Raw genomic sequence first — 19,765 nt, 5'->3', positions numbered from 1 at the left:
AGGACTACGTCTGTCAATGAGCGATAGAGAAAGGAGTAATTCCCTATCATTGGTATCAGTGGGAGGAATAGTACCCCATTGTTGGTTTCAGTGGGAGGAATAGTGCCCCATTGTTGGTGTCAGTGGAAGGAATAGTGCCCCATCCTTGGTGTCAGTGGAAGGAATAGTGCCCCATCCTTGGTGTCAGTGGAAGGAATAGTGCCCCATTATTGGTGTCAGTGGAAGGAATAGTGCCCCATCCTTGGTGTCAGTGGAAGGAATAGTGCCTCATCGTCGATGTAAGTGGAAGGAATAGTGCCCCATTATTGGTATCAGTGGAAGGAATAGTGCCTCATCATTGATGTCAGTGGAAGAAATATTGCCCCATATTTGGTGTCAGTGGAAGGAATAGTGCCCCCATTATTGGTGTCAGTGGAAGGAATAGTGCCCCCATTATTGGTGTCAGTGGAAGGAATAGTGCCCCATCATTGGTGTCAGTGGAAGGAATAGTGCCCCATTATTGGTGTTAGTGGGAGGAATAGTGCCCCATCATTGGTGTCAGTGGAAGGAATAGTGCCCCATTATTGGTGTTAGTGGGAGGAATAGTGCCCAGTTGTTGGTGTCAGTGGGAAGAATAGTGCCCCATCGTTGGTGTCAGTGGGTGGAATAGTGCCCCATAATTGGTGTCAGTGGAAGGAATAGTGCCTCATTGTTTATGTCAGTGGAAGGAATAGTGCCCCAGTATTAGTGTCAGTGGAAGGAATAGTGCCTCATCATTGATGTCAGTGGAAGGAATAGTGCCCCATATTTGGTGTCAGTGGAAGGAATAGTGCTCCATCATTGGTGTCGATGGAAGAAATAGTGCCCCATATTTGGTGTCAGTGGAAGGAATCGTGACTCATCATTGATGTCAGTGGAAGGAATAGTGCCCCATATTTGGTGTCAGTGGAAGGAATAGTGCCCCATATTTGGTGTCAGTGGAAGGAATAGTGCCCCATCCTTGGTGTCGGTGGAAGAAATAGTGCCCCATTATTGGTGTCAGTGGAAGGAATAGTGACTCATCATTGATGTCAGTGGAAGGAATAGTGCCCCATATTTGGTGTCAGTGGAAGGAATAGTGCCCCATATTTGGTGTCAGTGGAAGGAATAGTGCCCCATCCTTGGTGTCGGTGGAAGAAATAGTGCCCCATTATTGGTGTCAGTGGAAGGAATAGTGCCTCATCATTGATGTCAGTGGAAGGAATAGTGCCCCATTATTGGTGTCAGTGGAAAAAATGGTGCCCCATTGTCGGTGTCAGAGGAAGGAATTGTGCCCCATTGTTGGTGTTGGTAGAAAGGGATTGTGTCCTATTGTTGGTGTCAGTGGAAGGAGTGGTGCCCCATTGTCGGTGTCAGTGGGAGAAGTAGTGCCCCATCATTGGTATCTGTGGAATGAAAAGATCATTCATCACTATCGTCAGTGAAAGAAATAATATTTCAACATTTATATCAGTGGGGGTAATAGCATTTTAGATCTGTGGGAGGAATCCCCAAGGGCCAGATAAAGGCAGGCAAAGGGCCTTAGTATGGAGGCCACTGGTCTACAGCCACAGGATAATGTTTACGGAATTGTAAAGATACCCTCGTTTCTCCCGTTTCCCACTCGTTCAATTATTGAACCCTAAAGCGCTCAGCTCTGAGCATTAATGGGTTCAGAGTTGTCAGAATTCCAGCTGAAATAGACAAATAACCACTTAAATACTGGAAGGTTTTACCCCCTTAATGACCAGGCCATTTTTTTGTGTTTCGGCACTGCGTTACTTTAACTGACAATTGTGCGGTCGTGCGACACTGTACCCCAATAATTGTTTTTGTGCTATAAACAAAAAAAACGACAATTTTGAAAAAAACAGCATTTTTTACTTTCTGCTATATAACATTCCCCAAAAAAAAATATATAAAAATCAAAATTTTTCATAATTTTTTTGTCTTCCCAGGGAGTGATCGCAGGTGCCCGGTGGCAATCGTGGACGCTAGCCCCGCAGATCAGGTTCTCCTCTCGCGAATCGGCGCTCCTGAATCGGCTTCTCCTCTCGCTCCCGATGAGCAATGTATTGGTCTGGCGATTCATGCAGCTGAGCCCCCTTGCCGCAGTATATCTGTGGTGGGTGGTCGGGAAAAGATTAAAAAGCTGAATAAGCACAGTCTTGGGCTTGATCAACTGTAGCATAGGGCAGGGGAGACAATATGGGTGTAATAGACCCCTGATTTCTCCAAAGAGAACCTGGCAATGCCATCATGTGGAGGGCTTGTTGGCTCCCTGGTGATAGCACTAAAGCTAAAGGGAAAAAAAAAAGTATTAGAAAATTTAAATAATCCAATCCGTGACCTCCGGAAGATTTACCCCCCCATTTTCTGCTATACGGCACTGTGTTACTTTAACTGACGATTGCTGAAAAAAAAAGAGCTAGTGGGTTTGAAGAGGAGTTTTTTATCTGAAAAATGCTCTAACTCTGAAAAACGCTTAAAAAAAAAAAAAAAAAAGCTGAAAAACGCATCTATTTGTCGTTTATGAGCATTTTCTGAGCCAAAAGCTTTTGTAGGAGCATAGTTTTGCTAACAAAATGCTAAAAAAAGGCAAAGGCCAAAATAAAAAAAAAAACACAATCATGCATTGCAGCGCTCTAGGCTTTGATAAAAGTTAGAATTTTTTTAATTGTTATGGTGTGCTGGCAGCCCATTCATTATAAATGGAGTGCCTTAATGCAACACACATGTTATTGCACTGCCACAAATTGCTTTAGTGTGACTGGGCCCTGTAAGGTTGCACAATTTATTCTCATTTTCTAAATGTAGGACTACCAAAAGAGAGCAGACATTTTATGATGGAGGACCTAACTGTTTGGCTGGTGTGTGTCACATTCCTATGGCTGAGCCGTTCTGCAGTAAGACTAGAGAGGTGAGTGCTGCTATGGAAGAAATAATTTCTGAGTATATCATTTTGATTGTCAGGATGGGGGCTAGGCATCATTTACAGTCACAAGGAAAAGTAGGTGAACCCCTTGGCATTAACTGTTTTTTTGCAGTAATTTTCCAATAAATATGATCTGATCCTCATCTAAGTGATAAAGATGGAAAAACACAATGCGCTTAACATGGCTGTAAAGTCAGAAGGTTATTTATCTTATTGCATTGTATGCATAAAGATAAAAAACCTTCTGTGTGGCGCTCCCCCCTCAGCCCCCCCCCCCCAATATTTACCTTAGCTCATCTCAATCCAGCGATGTTGCAGGACAGTCTCGGCTACCCAGGACACTCCCTCCTGATTGGCTGAGACAGCAGAGCGGCGCCTTTGGCTCCCGCTGCTGTCAATCAAAATGAGTGAGCCAATGAGGCGAGAGAACCACGGCTCTGTGTCTAAATGGACACATGGAGCAGCGGCTCAGCTCAGGTGCCCCCAGAGCAAATTGCTTGCGTGCCAGGAGCGCTGTTGTGAGACCCGAAAAGAGGAGGATCAGGGCTGCTCTGTGCAAAACCACTGCACAGAGCAGGTAAGTATAACATGTTTTTTATTTTTAAATGGAAAAAAACTGAGACTTTAGTATCACTTTAAGCTGGTAACACACAAGCAATTCTAATTTCTCTTTGTTAAACACACCAAATAAACATTCACGGTGCTGGAGGAAAAAGTATGTGAACACTTGGAGTTAATAGCTGGTCAAACCATCTTTGGAGCAATGAGTTCAAGCAAGCGCTTTCGATAGCTCTGGATCAGACCTGCACAACATTCAGGAGGAACTTTTGACCATTCCTCTTTACAAAACTGCTTCAGCTCAGACACATTTGTAGGATGCCCAATGTGAACAGCTCTCTTGAAGTTATTCCAAAGCATCTCTATCGGGTTGAAGTGCTTTTAAAGGCTCAAGTTTTTTTACCTTCATGCATTCTATCACATGATAAGTCACACAAGTGTGAACGGAGCCTCAACCACACCTCAAAATGTATTTCATTACTTGGACTCCAGGTGTGCAAACTACTGACTCCAATTAATTTCAATGAAGCAATTAGTCTATGGGTTTCCCCCAGCACTTTGAACATTTAATAGGTGTGTTCAATAAAGTCATGAGAAATTAGAATTATGTGTTAGCTTAAACACATTATATTTGTACATTGCTGTGACTTCGATGAAGATAAAATAACATTTAATGGCAGTCACTGCAGAAAACCAGTTATTTCCAAGGAGTTCATACTTTTTTCGCCATTGTATATTTGTTTCTGAGCAGAAGATCAAATGCCGTATCTTATATTATTAAAAAATGGCCGTATATTTTGCTATTGATATATAAAATTACTAAACTGCACATTGTATATATGTTACTTACAAATATTTATTTTAGCATCTTGTCTTGTAGGTGTTGATAGACACTGCCAGAAAACTTGGTATTAAATGCCATACAAAGGGTACAATGATCACCATAGAAGGACCAAGGTTCAGCTCCAAAGCAGAAAGTAACATGTTCCGTCTTTGGGGTGCTGATGTCATTAATATGACCACTGTTCCAGAAGTTGTCCTGGCAAAAGAAGCTGGGATCTGTTATGCCAGTGTTGCAATGGCGACTGATTATGACTGCTGGAAGGAACACGAAGAAGCGGTATGTCAGTACTCAATTACGTACACATTAATGACTGCATGCATGTTAAATTTATTCACTGTAAACTAGTAGTAATTTATAAAAATGAAAGTGTTCGAAAGAAAAGTATAAAGTGGATATGAAATAAGTAAAACTAATTAAACACCCCCAATACATTGAGGGAGAATCTCTGATGTGCTAGCGTTGAGCACTGACAGCCTGGAGTTCACATGAACAAGATCACCTTAAAAAGTGGACTGGCGGAGCTAGCCTATAGACATTTATGAAAATTTAAAATAACCCTCAAATGGTCACATTCAACAAATATCTCTGCTCACTTTGCTCCTCATCCCATTTCACTGCTGGGATAGGGTACAGAGGTAGCTGAGAGAGAATATCTTTAGTTATTCTGCTGCAAAAATTAAGAATAAATTGCTCCACAGTGCCTAGAGCTACAGGAGCTTGTTCTAAAGTGATTCTTAAGGAAAGATTTTTTTTTTGTTAAATAACAAACATCTAATACTTACACGCCCTGTGCATTGGTTTTGCACAGAGCACCCCTGATCCTCTTCTTTTTGGGTCCCCTGCTGGTGGTCCTGGCTCCTCCTCCTGCCGAGTGTCCCTAGTAGAAAGCCTCTTGCTATGGGGGCATTTCAGCAGGTCGCTCCCGAGCCTATTCACACACAGAGTACCGGTCAACCCCCCCCCCTGTGCTGTCTGCTTATTGGCTTGCTGGCTGTGATTAACTATTGGTGCCTGCTGCTGCAAGAGCTGATGAGGAGAGAGAAACCCGGGAGAGCCGCTGCCCTCATACACATTGCTAAATCCATATGGGGCTCGGATAAGTATTGGTGGGGGCTGCGGGGGAAGCTGCACCCAGAAGGTTTTTTTACCTTAATGCATAGAATACATTAAGGTAAATATACAAGACTTTAAAAGCTTTACTGCCTGTATATGTGCATATTATTGATTAAATTGTGTTGGACTCTTGGCAAATCTATGGGCCAGCTCTCTGAGCACTTCTTATATGCCTGAAAGACTTTCCTTTACATTTTCTTGCCGGGATTGGCTCTGCAGATGCTGACTCTCCAGCTCCCGCCATACCTCAGCTTATTATCAGCTCTGGAGGCTTCCTATCTGCACAATTTTACCCGCCATCAACTTCACTACATCTAGTGAGCTGCTTGCAACTACCCTGCAGCGATACCCGCACACCCAAGCCATGACAAAGAGGAAGGGGTTGCCTCCCAAGATGGTGCTGGCTCGCTCCCCCCCACGCTCCAACATAGACAAGGGAACAGAGGCTGGTCTCAAATTGGGGCCTTTGGCCCGTACACTGGCAAGGGAACCTTCACACACCCTTCCATTTCGCTGCCAGACCCTGAGGGAATTGAGCTCCTGCAGCACCTCCTGAGGTAACCAGGGGCCTGGGAAATGGGAGTTGGCAGCTGGGGAGGAGGAAGGAGTCTGGGCTGCATTAACCAGGTGATTATCACTCCGGCAGCAGAGCCCACTTTGAAGGATGTATTTAATGCAGTCCAAATATGTAACACCACTTTGACCACCCTTAATTCACAATTTCAGCAGCTGTAAGAGGAGGTTACTTTTATTCTACACTATATGCAGAAAGTGCAGGAATGCATAGTGGCACTTTTAAGCCATGTTAGCTCCATTGAGGATGAGCTGACCCCAGCAAAAGAGATATTAAAGCTATGAAATTGTGCATAACACCAATCATATTGGCGAGATTGAAAACAGACTGGGCAGGAATAATAATAACAAAAATTCAGAAATTGCCTGAATGCATGGAGGGAAAAAAATCTTACAGAGTTCATAGAAAAATGGCTCCTAGATCTCTGATTGCACTAAGTTTACATCATTCTTTGCCATGGAGCTAGTGCACAGAATACCAACCGGGCCCCTCTCCCTGGGCAAGTCCAGGCCATTCATACTAAAACTACTACACTATAAGGACTGGGAACCTATCCTGACTTTGTATGAAAGGTAACTTTAAAATAAGTGGGTCAAAGATCTTCCCTGGACTTTCCCATTGAAGTGCAAAAGCAGCAAGCTCAATATGTGAAAAATAAGAGGTGACTCTGCAACTTGCAAATCCAATACACCATGCTATATCAGGCGAAATTACAAATTGTCACTCAGGGAGGAATGCTCTTATTTAATACTCCCATAGTTGGCTGGACAAAAATAAACAGCACCTGTCTTCTCAGGACAACAACGCTACATGAGAGGGCCATGCCTTAGTGTTTTTCCTTATTTTTTCTTGGATGTTATGGGAAGCCTCCAAAAATATCTGCTAATGGCAGATTCTTTATGCTCTCATATTCAATACCACCTGATCCAATACAAACTGACTGGACACCCTGGATGCCTGTACAAGAGCTATGGCGTTATTTTCTTTTTCTTTTTTTCTCGCTGTATAAGACTACCTCCCTTCCGAAGCAAGGCAACACCATTGAAAAACATCAGATTTCTCATAGATCTCCAAGGTACCCCAAGTGCTGTAATGCATGTAATCTGTCATAATATCTCCAAGGTACCCTAAGTATTACCAGTAGATGTAATCTCAAGAGGCTGGCTGTGCGGGAATCCTGTATCGGTATACCGTATGTACCGTAGCTTCGGGTACATACAGTATACCGTGCTGAGCCAATCACAGTGAGTGATGTATTCTATTATTGAATGCAAAGCTCGGATTGGCAGAGTCAGAGAGGCGGGCTGATGTTACTCTGCCAATCCGAGCAGGCTTTGCATTCAATAATAGAATACATCGCTCTCCCTGATTGGATCAGTGCGGTGCACTGTATGTAGGATTCCCACACAGCCAGCGTCTTGAGAGATTACATCTACCGGTAATACTTATACTTAGGTTACCTTGGAGATATTATACTTGTATAATACGTATAAGACGACCCCCCCCCCCCCATTTTTGGGGGATTTTTTTGAGGTTCAAAAGTAGTCTTATACGCCAGAAAATACAGTATATATAATTTCAGGCTATGTATATATAGACATCCACAGTAAAACCTATCAAAAACATGTATTAATAGAAATATGCACCACTCTAGTAGCTTAGCATATGTGTACAGGGCCATATGTGAATGTTGCCGCATTGGCTGTAATGCAGCACAAAAAACGCCAGTCAGGCCGGGGGCAGAGAAGTCATCACTGGTATATAGGTACAATAAAATATTGTATGGAAGGAATTTGTTCCCAAGTGGTAAGGGGGGGCTGTCAGAGAGTTGATCCCACAAGGATCCAAAGAGAGGACCCACGTTGGATGTCTGTGGAGGTGAAATGAGTGAAGTAAGAAGGGTGAAAAGTAAAAATGATAATTAGCGGAGAGGGGATTTCTCCAATGGATTGATCCACTCCCTTTTCATCATATATATATATATATATATATATATATATATATATATATATATATATATATATATAAATACCTTTTGAGTACGTATAATGAGGAAAGTCAGAGGTGACTTGTGTCGCCTCAGAACAACACAGCTGTGTCTGTATGCAGCAACAGGCAGTGGTCTCAGAGGAAGCCCTTTTAAGTATAAATGTAGGAAAAATGGGGATGAGGATGTGAATCAGCTACAATGATTATAGAATAATAAAAAGAGGAAGGAAAACCATGCTAGGGGTGCTGTGAACCAAGAAAGTGGTGCCCAAAAAGAAATGGGAACTGTGCACAGAAAAAGGGGGTAAGGAATGGGAAAGGAATAGGTCCCCCTTAATAAAACGTATAGATTTTTTACATATTTGCTTTACTTTTTTGGATGTCTGTTTGCCTTTAAAGTCTCGCCAACTAGGGGAACTCTTTTGCTTCTAAAATACAAATACTACCTTGTGTAGAAGTCCACAAACCAAACGTGAAAGTCCAAATTAGAAAGTGTGTCCTTGAATACAAAATAAATCATAGTGAGGTCCAAAACCACATTTGTATACACAGTATATGATCCCCATGCCAAAATCTTTTTGTATTCATATACCACGTGCACCTTCACCTCTACACTCCATGCAAAACAACTGCTCACTGGAATGTAAGACCTCACTCAGATAAAAAGTTTAAATAGCAAAATAAAGCAGAAAAAAGAAAGCCAAATCTAAGCGGTATCCATAAAAAGGTATGATGAAGTCCCATCCGGTAACACAACATATCAGAAGGTTTGCCTCCACCTATTAACTTCTGCCATCACGATAAAGGAGTAAGAACCGGCTGCAGCAGGGTTAGCTGAATAATATGGCACTATTTCTGTATGAATTTATTTCATCTTTCAATGTGAGTAGTTTTCATGGGTTTGGCTTTTTCTTTTCTCCTTTCTCCACTGTTTATGAGATATATTTGCCCTAAATAATTACGGAAGGAGGAGATTGGAGGCTTTCATTTTTGAGGAATGCAAAGTGCCTAAGTGATTTGAGCGCTATTTGACTTCTTTATCGGAGTGAGATCTTACATTTTGGTGAGCAGTTATTTTGCATAAAGTGTGGAGGTGATGTGCACGTGGTATCATATGAATACAGGTAGATTTTGGCATCACATATACAAAAAATCGGTTTTGGGCTTTACTATATTTTATTTTGTATTCACAGACAAACTTTGTATTTTGTACTTTCACTTTTGCATATTAGATTCACACAGTGTAGAAGTATTTTTATGTTGGAGAACTACACTTTTTTTTTTTTTTTATACATTTTTTCTTTCTTATCTGTAACATATCTAAATGTAACTATAGACTATCAAGTATCACAGTATTTTAATTGTAAGTGTCAAATGGAATAAAGGATTTATGAAAAGGAAATAGAAAATTGGAATTATTGGCTGATATTGGAGTAAAGTTGCCCGTTGCCTGTATGGCTTTTTTTTTTTTTTACACTGGATACCATTTGAGGGCAAATGGTTTGTGCAAAGAAAGATGATTTTTTTCGGGGGAGCTTTCCGCCATAAGCCGTATGGGGTTAGCTTGGCTTTGGCAACCTTAAAAACCGCTGGAACAATATCCATGTTTTGGCAGATTTGTCATTATTTTGGATTCCACAACATTTGATTATATTTACAATGGATATTACTATCTTGTTATTAATAATGCCTTGTTTTTGCCTTCAGGTGTCTGTTGATAGAGTGTTGAAAACATTAAAAGAAAATGCAAATAAAGCAACTAGTATTCTTCTGACTGCCATCCCTCAGATTGCAGCCATGGACTGGTGTGATACTCTTCAAAGCATGAAGGTACTGCTTATCAAAATACTGTATGTACTGCAGTAACAACCATAATCAGTGCAGCACTCTATCAATTAATATATCTCACCAAATCATTGCTCTTCAACACAAATAATATACAAATATCAACAACCAATTGTAAATGATCTACAATAAGTGCCTAAAAAAACATACAAAACAATAACAATAGTTCAATGGAAATTAAATTCATGTAAAAAAAAAAAAAAAGCGCAATTCATAAAAATAATAAAATACATTTCAAATGAAATACTTTGATTCAAAACAAACTCTTCCATGTCACATGCTACAAACAAAAAGCTTGATTCTGTGAACTAATCACTCCTCTATGCACCCATAATTATGGTAATTCCATCACCAGTGCACGTGGATGTATTGTCACTGTCACACATTAACCTCTAAATTATAGGAAGTCACAAACAGATTAGAATCTCTCCAGGTATGGTATCGGCTCATAACTGCTCCAGGTTTAATGTGTCCAGACCCCACCTACTCATATAAAATGTCCTCCATAAATAAGCAGAACCATAAATTTTTTGTGTCATACTTTATTAAAATTAGAAAAATTAAAACCATTCACATAAATTCAAATTTTAAAGAGCATGTGATAAAATCCCATGTGTAAGGAATCCACCTGTCATCCACAACACATCCCAAACTAGCTAGCTTGGCCTCTCATTTAAACAATGTGTGCAGACTGACTATTGTATAGCATGACGACGTCACCAGGGGAATGTTCCGCCTTAACGTGTTCTGTCCCATATGGACTTCATCAGTCTAATGACTCCTGGCTCCCTTTCATGTGTTCTGATGGTCTTTTGAGAGAAAGTGAGATGAAAATGTAACTGATTACTTTGTGATGAAGTGGAACCTTCTTGTCCACACTGATATAGTGTGTGTGTGTGTATGTATGTGTATATATATATATATATATATATATATATATATATATATATTGCAATTTTATTTTTGGTGGAGTTATTTTATAAACACAAAGGTATTCAACAAAAAGTGGAAGTACGATATTACAATGTATATAAAGGGAGCAAAGTATGGGACTCGAAAATACTGACAATATAGCCTTGCTCACCCGGCGCTCACACAAACTCTAAAACTAAAAAACTATATAAAGCTGCTGCTATAATAGTATTAAATCGAAAATTAGGTGCATGAAACAAGATATAAAGAACCAATGGCTCAAACTCCTTGCATTGTATTAAACCAAATAAAATGACCCTCAAGGGTCATGGGATATCTCATGACCCTTGAGGGTCATGTTATTTGGTTTAATACAATGCATGAGGGAAGTGATTTGGGGGAGGAAAACCACATTGAAAGAGCTTACCAGCTTTGGAAAGTGAGGCGATTACAAGTTTGATACCTTACGGTGTTCCGATTGAATTGCGGGTGTCTGGAGGAGACTATGGTGATCCCACTGACTGATATGTTTGGCGCATATACAGATTTTATCTGGTAAGTGTTCCCACATAAGGGTTCACACAGCGGTGTGGTGGAGGTCTTTTCTGGTTCCCTGTAAGGATTCACCATCTCCAGCATCTGTTTATATTTGGGACTTTATGCATGGACTTTCCCTAAATTTTTAATACACAGGTTCATTTTATGTGGACTTTAGCGCTGCTAGTGTGTGAAGGAGTTTGAGCCATTGGTTCTTTATATCTTGTTTCATGCACCTAATTTTCGATATTACAATGTAGTCATACTTTCAAAGTAGATCTCTACTTAAAGTGTAGGTTCAGCTTTTCCTCTTCTTTCTTTAGGAATGCCTGGGCAGATCAGAGTGGTTCAATTGGTTAAAACAGTCACGCGCCAGCACTGACCAATCAGTATCAGAATTTATGTATTTTGTATTGAATTTTTTTTCATCAATATATTTTATGCACTGGTTTATCTGATTTAAAGGTATAGTGCACACTTTTTTTTCACAGTGCTTTGTTTTAGCCAGTGTTCAGGATTTAGTTGCAGCATTCCCAATTAACTAGGTTTATATATATTTATAATTATTTACATCTGTTGGATACTATTAGAAAGTTCACGTTTATTTTGTTAACTTAAAAAAGGTGCTCTTCAAAAAAGTATAGCTGGCCTCATACTAAACAGGGAAAATCTCAAATTGTAGAAATCAAATTGCGCTAAAAAAGCTCGCGGATAGCCTACGTTCTCACCATCAGGCATCCGGTTAGCTCAGTGACCCCGTCACTGAGCTAACCGTCAGTAAGATGTAGCAACAGTGTCCCCACTGCTGGAGTATACGCCTGGTACCTTACTCCATGTCTGGGTAGTTAGTAACCATTCATATTAAACATAAGGAATGACAAGCCACATAGCATAATACAGCATAGGAATTTCTAAGGTTGCACTCTTCTGATAACTTCATCAGAAAAGGGCGACCTTAGAGATGCCTATGCTGTATTATGTTATGTGGCTTATCCTTCCTTATTATGACCCAACCTATGAAAGGCTTACTGAAAATTTATGCATCCAAAATCAATGGTCCGCCTCTTATTATTTCTTGCCATTCTCATAATTGGAGCCCCACTTGATCCTTTTTATTAAGCTGGGGCAATAGGAGCACCAATATATTGGGCAACATTTTAGTTAAAATAATCTACTCAGAAATTAGTAAGACCATAGGTCTGTAGCTAGTGGTGGAAGACAAACTATTGCCAGATTTTGGAATAACCATTATGAGAATGTAAGAATTGTGAGTGTAGTGCTTCTCCTTTGAACAAAGAATTTTAGTGCAATAGCATGTAAAGAGTGAGAATCGGTAAGAAATGGTAATAATAGGAATAAATAAGGCTATCCGGCCCGAGTGTTTTATGGGAAGGTGAATTTTTAGAATGTATATTCCTACACATCCTGTTCCTTGGGCGGGAGAGTTTTTTCCAGCCCTCTCTGTTGTCCACATCCCAGGTGTGGAGAACTGGCGAGCGGATTACCTGAGTTGTCAGGTGTTGGATCAAAGGGAAATGGTCCCTTCACTCTGAGGTGCTTCATCTCCTGTGTGTCAGGTGGGGAACACCCGAGGTCGATCTGTTTTGCTTCTAGTCTCAACAAGAAGGTTCGGAGGTTTGTAGCTAGGTCTCGGAATCCTCTGGCCAATGCCACAGACACACTGGTGGCTCCTTGGGGTCAGTATCGGCTGATTTATGCCTTTCCTCCACTAAAACTCCTGCCGAGGCTTCTACGCAGGATAGAGGTGGAAGGGATTCCGGTTGTTCTGGTGGCCCCAGACTAATCTCGTCGGTCTTGGTACACAGACCTAGTAAGGTTGGTCGCCGATGCTCCTTGGAGACTTCCTCTCAGGGAGGATCTGCTGTCTATAGGGCCGATCTTCCATCCTGCTTTACAGTCGCTGGCTTAACCGCATGGCTGTTGAAAGCCAGGTGCTTAGAGATAGAGGCTTTCTGACTCAGTGATTCCTACACTATTGAAGGCTAGGAAGTGGACTCCCAGGAAGAAGGTGCACCCTCACTCGTTTTCTATGGCTAGGGTTTTGGCTTTTCTGCAAAAAGGGGTTAAACGGCAGTTGGCTTTGGGCACTATAAATGGCCAAGTGTCTGCTTTGGCTATATATTTCCAATGCCCATTAGGTAAGCATGCCTTGATTTTCACTTTCATTAAAGGGGTGCGCCATATGGCTCCTCTGAGACGATCCTTGCTGCCTCCATGGGATATGAATTTTGTATTGTCTGTTCTTCAAAAGCCTCCTTTTGAGAATATTAGGGAGATTTCTCTGCTTTCTTTGTCCTAGAAGGTTGCCTTTTTAGTGGCTATCACTTCTGCCTGCAGAGTGTCTGAGTTGGAGGCGTTGTCCTGCTGCTCACCCTATTTGGTGGTCCACAGAGATAAGTTGGTACTTCGACCTAATCAGTCTTTTCTTCATAAGGTGGTTTCTGATTTTCATTTGAATTAAGACTTTGGCTGCCTTCACTCTGTCCCAAGCCCAAGCATCCCAAGGAAATTGCCTTGCATTCTTTGGACGGGGTTCAGGCGATCAGGGTTTCCCTGTCGGCCACTGAGTCTTTCAGAAAATCAGACGCTCTTTTTGTCCTTTACTGAGGGACCTCGTAAAGGATTGGCTGCGTCTGCTGCGACCATATCCAGATGGATCAGGCAGATGGTAGTTCAGGCTTATTCGTTGAAGGGTCGGTTCCTCCTTTCCCTGTGAAGGCGCATTCTACTAGAGCGCTGAATGCCTCTTGGGCTTTTTCCCATCAGGTGTCAGCGATGCAAGTTTGCAAGGTGGGAAGTTGGTCGTCTGTGCATTAGTTTACGCAACTGTACAAAGTAGATGTGTTAGCATCTTCGGATGCCTCATTTGGCTGCAAAGTTTTGGCCAGCCGATGGACGTGCCGACTGGTCGCTCGGGTCTCTTGGTGGGACGGGAGAACCGGGGGAGCCGCAGGAGGGGGGGTGTCCCCCTTGTAATGGCAAGCGGCTGCTCAGTCACATCGGTTGTCATTACAAGAAAGCCGACAGTCAGCTCTAAGCAACGGTACCAGGGTGATGCCTCTAGCTGCAGGCATCACCTCGGTACAACCCCCTGAAGCCGAGGCCACATATTTGCGTTCCGTCGGCATGAAGGGGTTAAGTTGCTACAGGGTGTTTAAGAGTAGTTTTGTTTAATAACTGACAGTGACAAGTTCTAGTATGGGTATCAGTCAGCCATAGATCAAAAGACAAGAATTGTGGTCGGACCACAATATCTATATCTAGTTGTACCACTCATGTAAGCAGCGGGGCTAAGATAAGAAAATGTTCTAGAATGGAATACATCTTGTGGACAGGTGAATACAATATGTATTGTTTGTGAAGGGGATGTTTAATTCTCCATGCATTAAAAAGTCGATATTCTCGAACCAGCTTCTGAAATGCAGTGGAGGCCCTAGTACGGTTTCTAGAGGGGGGTTTCCAGTTTGGGGGCATCTATCCCTATTAGGGGACATAGACCAGATTAAAGTTGCCTCCCACTCTAACACAAGGACACCTAAAGGTTTGAAGTTTATCTAGAACAGTGGTTCTCAACTCCTGTCCTCAGGACCCACTAACAGGCCAGATTTTAAGTATTACCTTGGGGAGATGCAGACTAGAATACTGCAATCACTAAGCAGCAAATTATTTCACCTGTGATGTATTTCAGTTATCTTGCAAACCTGGCCTGTTTGTGCGTCCTGAGGACAGGAGTTGAGAACCACTGATCTAGAACCTGTTTCAGAAAAGGCTGCAAACAAATAGAATAAATCTGTCCTGTGGGTCAAGAATAGAGGATTAAACCTTTAAAGGGTTAGTGTTTTTCTAATTAGAATTGCTACACCCGCTTTACGGGTGGGGTCAGAAAATAAGAAGAATGAGGAAATATTTTAGAACCAGAACCAAATTTGAGGGAACTGTCTTTATGAGCATGGGAGGCCTTAAAAAATCTTTCAAGGCTAAATGTCTCTTGCTGAGAGAGTTTGGGCTTTTAACATAAGCAATTTCAAATACATGGATTACATTAGTTAGCAATAGCCTATAGCTGCAGATCATTGGATATATTATACTCCAGTGACAAAAACATAGAAGTTAAAGCGATTGTAAAAGCACATTTTTTAAAATAACAAACATGTCAAACGTACCTGCTCTAAGCAATGGCTTTAAGTCAGTTCATTAGCTAGCTACAGTATCTTGTTGTAAAGTCCCGCAGTGCACACTACTGTGTTAACTTGCAAAAGGCTGACTGTAGACTGATCTGCTAATTTTGTACGCATTGGGCGATATGTTACGTCTACCAGCACAGCAGACACGCCTAAATTACCTGTTTCAGGTGAACAATATTTGTTTTATAGATACAAATTTAGTAATAATATTTCTAATAATGATCCAAAATAGTTGACAAATATGATTTGCAGTTTGACAGCTTTTTGCTTTGTGTTTCCAGAGCACCATTGAAATGTCAGTCATGCTGCCGAAACATTGATGGCTTACAGAACCTGAAAGAGACTTCTCATCTGGGCACCAACTCTAGAAGGCGAATAGATTCATGGTATTCTACATTAGCCTATAAAGCAGTTTTGTTTCCAATTCTTCTCAACAGCATGCATAGGTAATATGTATAAAGTAGGTTTATAATACTATCAATAAAGTTTTCTTGTATGTGAAAATAAAGCATGCAATGCCAAAAAACCCAGAAATGTCAGTAATGTTATATTCTGTAGTGCAGTAGAATTAAAGTAGGCCTGTCACAAGATGAAACACGATGGCTTCTGTTTCTGACCTCTTTCTGAATATGCTATTTGCCTGGCAGCAATGCACTTTTCAGTTTAATGCTTTGAGTCACTGAGCCAGAACAAGTGGGTAGAGCCAAGATCAAAGTTTTCCTCTTGCAGCATGTTCCTGTAGCAGTTTTTCTGAAGGCAATTAATGATTGCAAGTTTTGACATTAAGCCGTTCAAACTATACTCTGTTTTTTGGCTTCACCCAAGCCCATGCAGCTTGGTGCACAGATTGAAAACCTGCAAGCTATAGAAACTTTCTTATGGGCTCAGAGAGGAAACAAATACAAGATTGCACCCGTCTGCTAAAACGTACTGCCCTCTATTCTTCACGTACTTCTTAGACAGTAAGACACACCTCTCTACTATGCTATACTATACCAAAGGAAGTGTCAATCACACTAGAACCCCTCCTATTAGATGTATACAAATTATCACTCACATAACCATTTTTTTTTTTTACCTTTTTTTTTTCTCCCTTTCTAATTACAATTCTATGGCTGCATATAAAAACACAATTTATAAAATTACACTCACTGCAATAGGGTCAGGTCAACCTAATTTCCTAGAAGCATCTCTGTCCTGGAGATCCATATTGCTTACCTCTTCAATACATCTTGCTTACTATTGCTATTGGTTATTCTTTTAACTACCTCAAGACTTAGAAAACTGAAACAACCTGGATTGCTTTTCAGACTTTGTGTGTTCCTTTATCAGTTGAGCACCAGTACCTGTAAGATAAACATGTTTTATTTTGCTGTATTCAATATTTTAGCAATATAGAATAGTTTTCATGGACAAAATAGTCAACATTTACCAACTTTTGGAAGTCAGCAAAGGTAGAGTTCTTATTAATTGTATCACAAGATTCCTTCAATATGTTCTGTAAAGAATTATAAATATATGTTCATTTTTATATTTTTTTCTGAAATAAAACAACTATTTACAAAACGTTTCCTGGTATTCTATTGAAACTCTAGACATTAGGACAGTTTGCAAATTAAATGTTTAGGTTAGGTTAGCTTAATCCATCATTTCTGTTATTATTCTTGCAGGGTCTTTTCCATTAACTTCCTAAGTATAGGATGTGATGAAGGCATTACTGCGGTTTGACGGAATTAATGTAACTATTCCTTAACAGGAAATTCTACATAGGAACTACTTTTATGCTTTGCTTGGAACTGGGCACGTGGTGGTTCTGTGTTCACCCTAATCCTCCCTTTATCCTGCTTATCACTTATCAGCCACTTGTTATTTGTTTTACTAAATGCAGCTGTCAATAAAATAAAAAGAGAGAACACGGGCACAACTGGGAGAAGACACAATATTCTGTGCCGTGATGGTCTCTGCCCTTTATGCAGGAATATAATGAACCTACTAAAGCTGTCCATACACTAGTAAATTTCAAAAAAATGTTCTCACCATCATTCATATGTAATTTCTCATCAGTACATTCGATAACCTGACAAATTTTTGTTCCAAAGTACTTTCTACATTTGATTTTGGAGTAAATAGATTTTTCCAAATGAAAACCACATTCACTGTTTGAAATAGGTTCACTCATAAAAAGTTTTCCATCCTACTCCTTTTAATTTTGCTCATGACTGTCGAAAATGAACGTCAATATGACCACACTAACAATTGGAAAATTGAACAAATGTTCTTAAAATGACATTTTCAAACTAAATTTTACTAGTTTATGGCCAGCTTAAGAGGGAGGAATGAAAAGTCTATGACCCCTGAGCTTTACAGCCAAAAGAGATCAAACCAAAGGCCGTAGGGAATAGCAGGTCCTGCAGCGCCACCTGCAAATCAGCTAGGAAATCTATGTAACTAGAACAGCACACATCAATGTGTACCTTTTTTTTTTCACCCAAGATTCATACAACTTTCACCCAGGATTCACGCATTTTCCAATAATTTCTAATATGAAAAATCCATGAGTTTTGGCTGAAAGTTGTTTCATTCTTAGATGAAAACATTTATAAATAGACCCCATAGTTTGCAAGTATGCATGCATGCACTATTTGATTTTGCAATTTCAGAGTGTTCCCTCAAAAAAATAAACTTTGGTTCTGCTTTAAAGGAGATGCATAGGAATCATTTCCCCCCCAGTTATACTTACCTAGGTGGATGCAGCATTGGTCCAATGCTCAGGCTGTCCCCCAGCAAACTTTGGCTGTACATCTCCTTTAATAGGTTTGTCTGTAGTATTACATGTGGCCACTAATTGATTCTTTCATTTTTAAATAGTAGCATTCAACATGTTTGAATGCACCACCTTTCTTCTGTTTCTGCACTCTATTTGAAACTCTACTCTATTTGAAAGTGTGATCCCTATAGCTGATCCGGTAGTAGTAAGAAGCGTAACTTAGTCTCAATAGCTTGACAGAAAGGACTCAATCAAAATAATATCTTGTGGAAAGTTGTAATCCAAAATGTGTGCAGATCATCACATGTGAATATCAGATAGGTCAAAAAAAACATAGAATGCAGTACATGTGGTGAACGGAGGATTAAAGCATGTTCTACCTACATTGAGCATCCCCTAGCTATGGAGTGAGGTTGGGAAAAACATATTAAAGGCAAACAAGCAGACAATGCATGTATAACATGATACTCCCTGTCGAAACCATAATTTCAAATATTAACCACTTAAGGACCGGGCCTATTTCTGACACGTTGTTTACAAGTTAAAATCAGTATTTTTTGCTAAAAAATTACTTAGAACCCCCAAACATTATATATATATATATATATATATATATATATATATTTTTTTAGCAGAGACCAGAGATATTAAAATGGAGATTGTTACAATACTTTGTCACACTGTATTTACGCAGTGGTCTTACAAACACTATTTTTTGGGGAAAAAATACACCTTTTCTAAATTAAAAAATAAGAAAACAGTAAAGTTAGCCCACTTTTTTTCTATAATGTGAAAGAGAATGTTACGCCAAATAAATTGATAACTAAATTGTCATGCTTCAAAATTGCACATGCTCATGGAATAGCGACAAACATTGGTATTTAAAAATCTCCATAGGCAATGCTTTAAAATGTTCTACAGGTTACCAGTTTAGAGATACAGAGAAAGTCTAGGGCTAGACTTATTGCTCTTGCTCTAACGATCGTGGCGATACCTCACATGTGTGGTTTGAACACTGTTTACATATGTGTATGCGACATGCATATGTGTTCGCTTCTGCGCACAAGTTCGTAGGGATGGGGTGCTTTAAAATTTATTTTTACACTGTCCCTTTCAAAAAAATTTTTGATCACTTTTATTCCTATTACAAGGAATGTAATCATCCCTTGTAATAGAAATAAGCAGGACAGGTCCTCTTTAATGTGAGATCTGGGGTCAAAAAGACCTCAGATCTCACATCTACCCTTAAAAGCAAAAATATATGCCCTTTGAGGCTGTTAGGCAGAAACGACATGTCTCTCCGGTCCTCCAAGGCTATAGAGTCAAGTGGGGGCCATCTTGCCCTCACTCAGCTTCCTGCCTGGGACTGGATTGTTTTCCCCGCTAACGACAGCTCCGGTAAGCAGAGAAAATGACCGGGAAGCAGCGGGAGGGGAGTGGGCACATCTCCCGCCACCCATAAAAGTGATCCTGTGGCGAATCCGCCCCT

The 19,765-nt window shown here is 40.4% G+C and overlaps 1 protein-coding gene across 1 annotated transcript in view; it reads left to right on the top strand.

The window, feature by feature from the left end:
* MTAP (methylthioadenosine phosphorylase) overlaps positions 1 to 15,921 on the top strand; it is a gene marked incomplete at its 5' end in the record, with an annotated part of 58,845 nt that extends 42,924 nt beyond the window's left edge. Inside the window, 4 exons of the mRNA XM_082245217.1 lie at positions 2,815 to 2,917; positions 4,371 to 4,610; positions 9,718 to 9,840; positions 15,791 to 15,921. Coding sequence (XP_082101343.1) covers positions 2,815 to 2,917; positions 4,371 to 4,610; positions 9,718 to 9,840; positions 15,791 to 15,829 — 505 coding nt within the window. The 3' untranslated portion in view covers positions 15,830 to 15,921. The remainder of the gene's footprint in view (positions 1 to 2,814; positions 2,918 to 4,370; positions 4,611 to 9,717; positions 9,841 to 15,790) is intronic.
* Positions 15,922 to 19,765: the final 3,844 nt, after the last annotated feature.

Source organism: Pelophylax lessonae (assembly GCF_965119305.1).
Source record: "Pelophylax lessonae genome assembly, chromosome: 1".
Taxonomy (NCBI): domain Eukaryota; kingdom Metazoa; phylum Chordata; class Amphibia; order Anura; family Ranidae; genus Pelophylax; species Pelophylax lessonae.
Note: the sequence above shows the minus strand (reverse complement) of the source record. Positions and strands in the feature narration are given on the sequence as shown.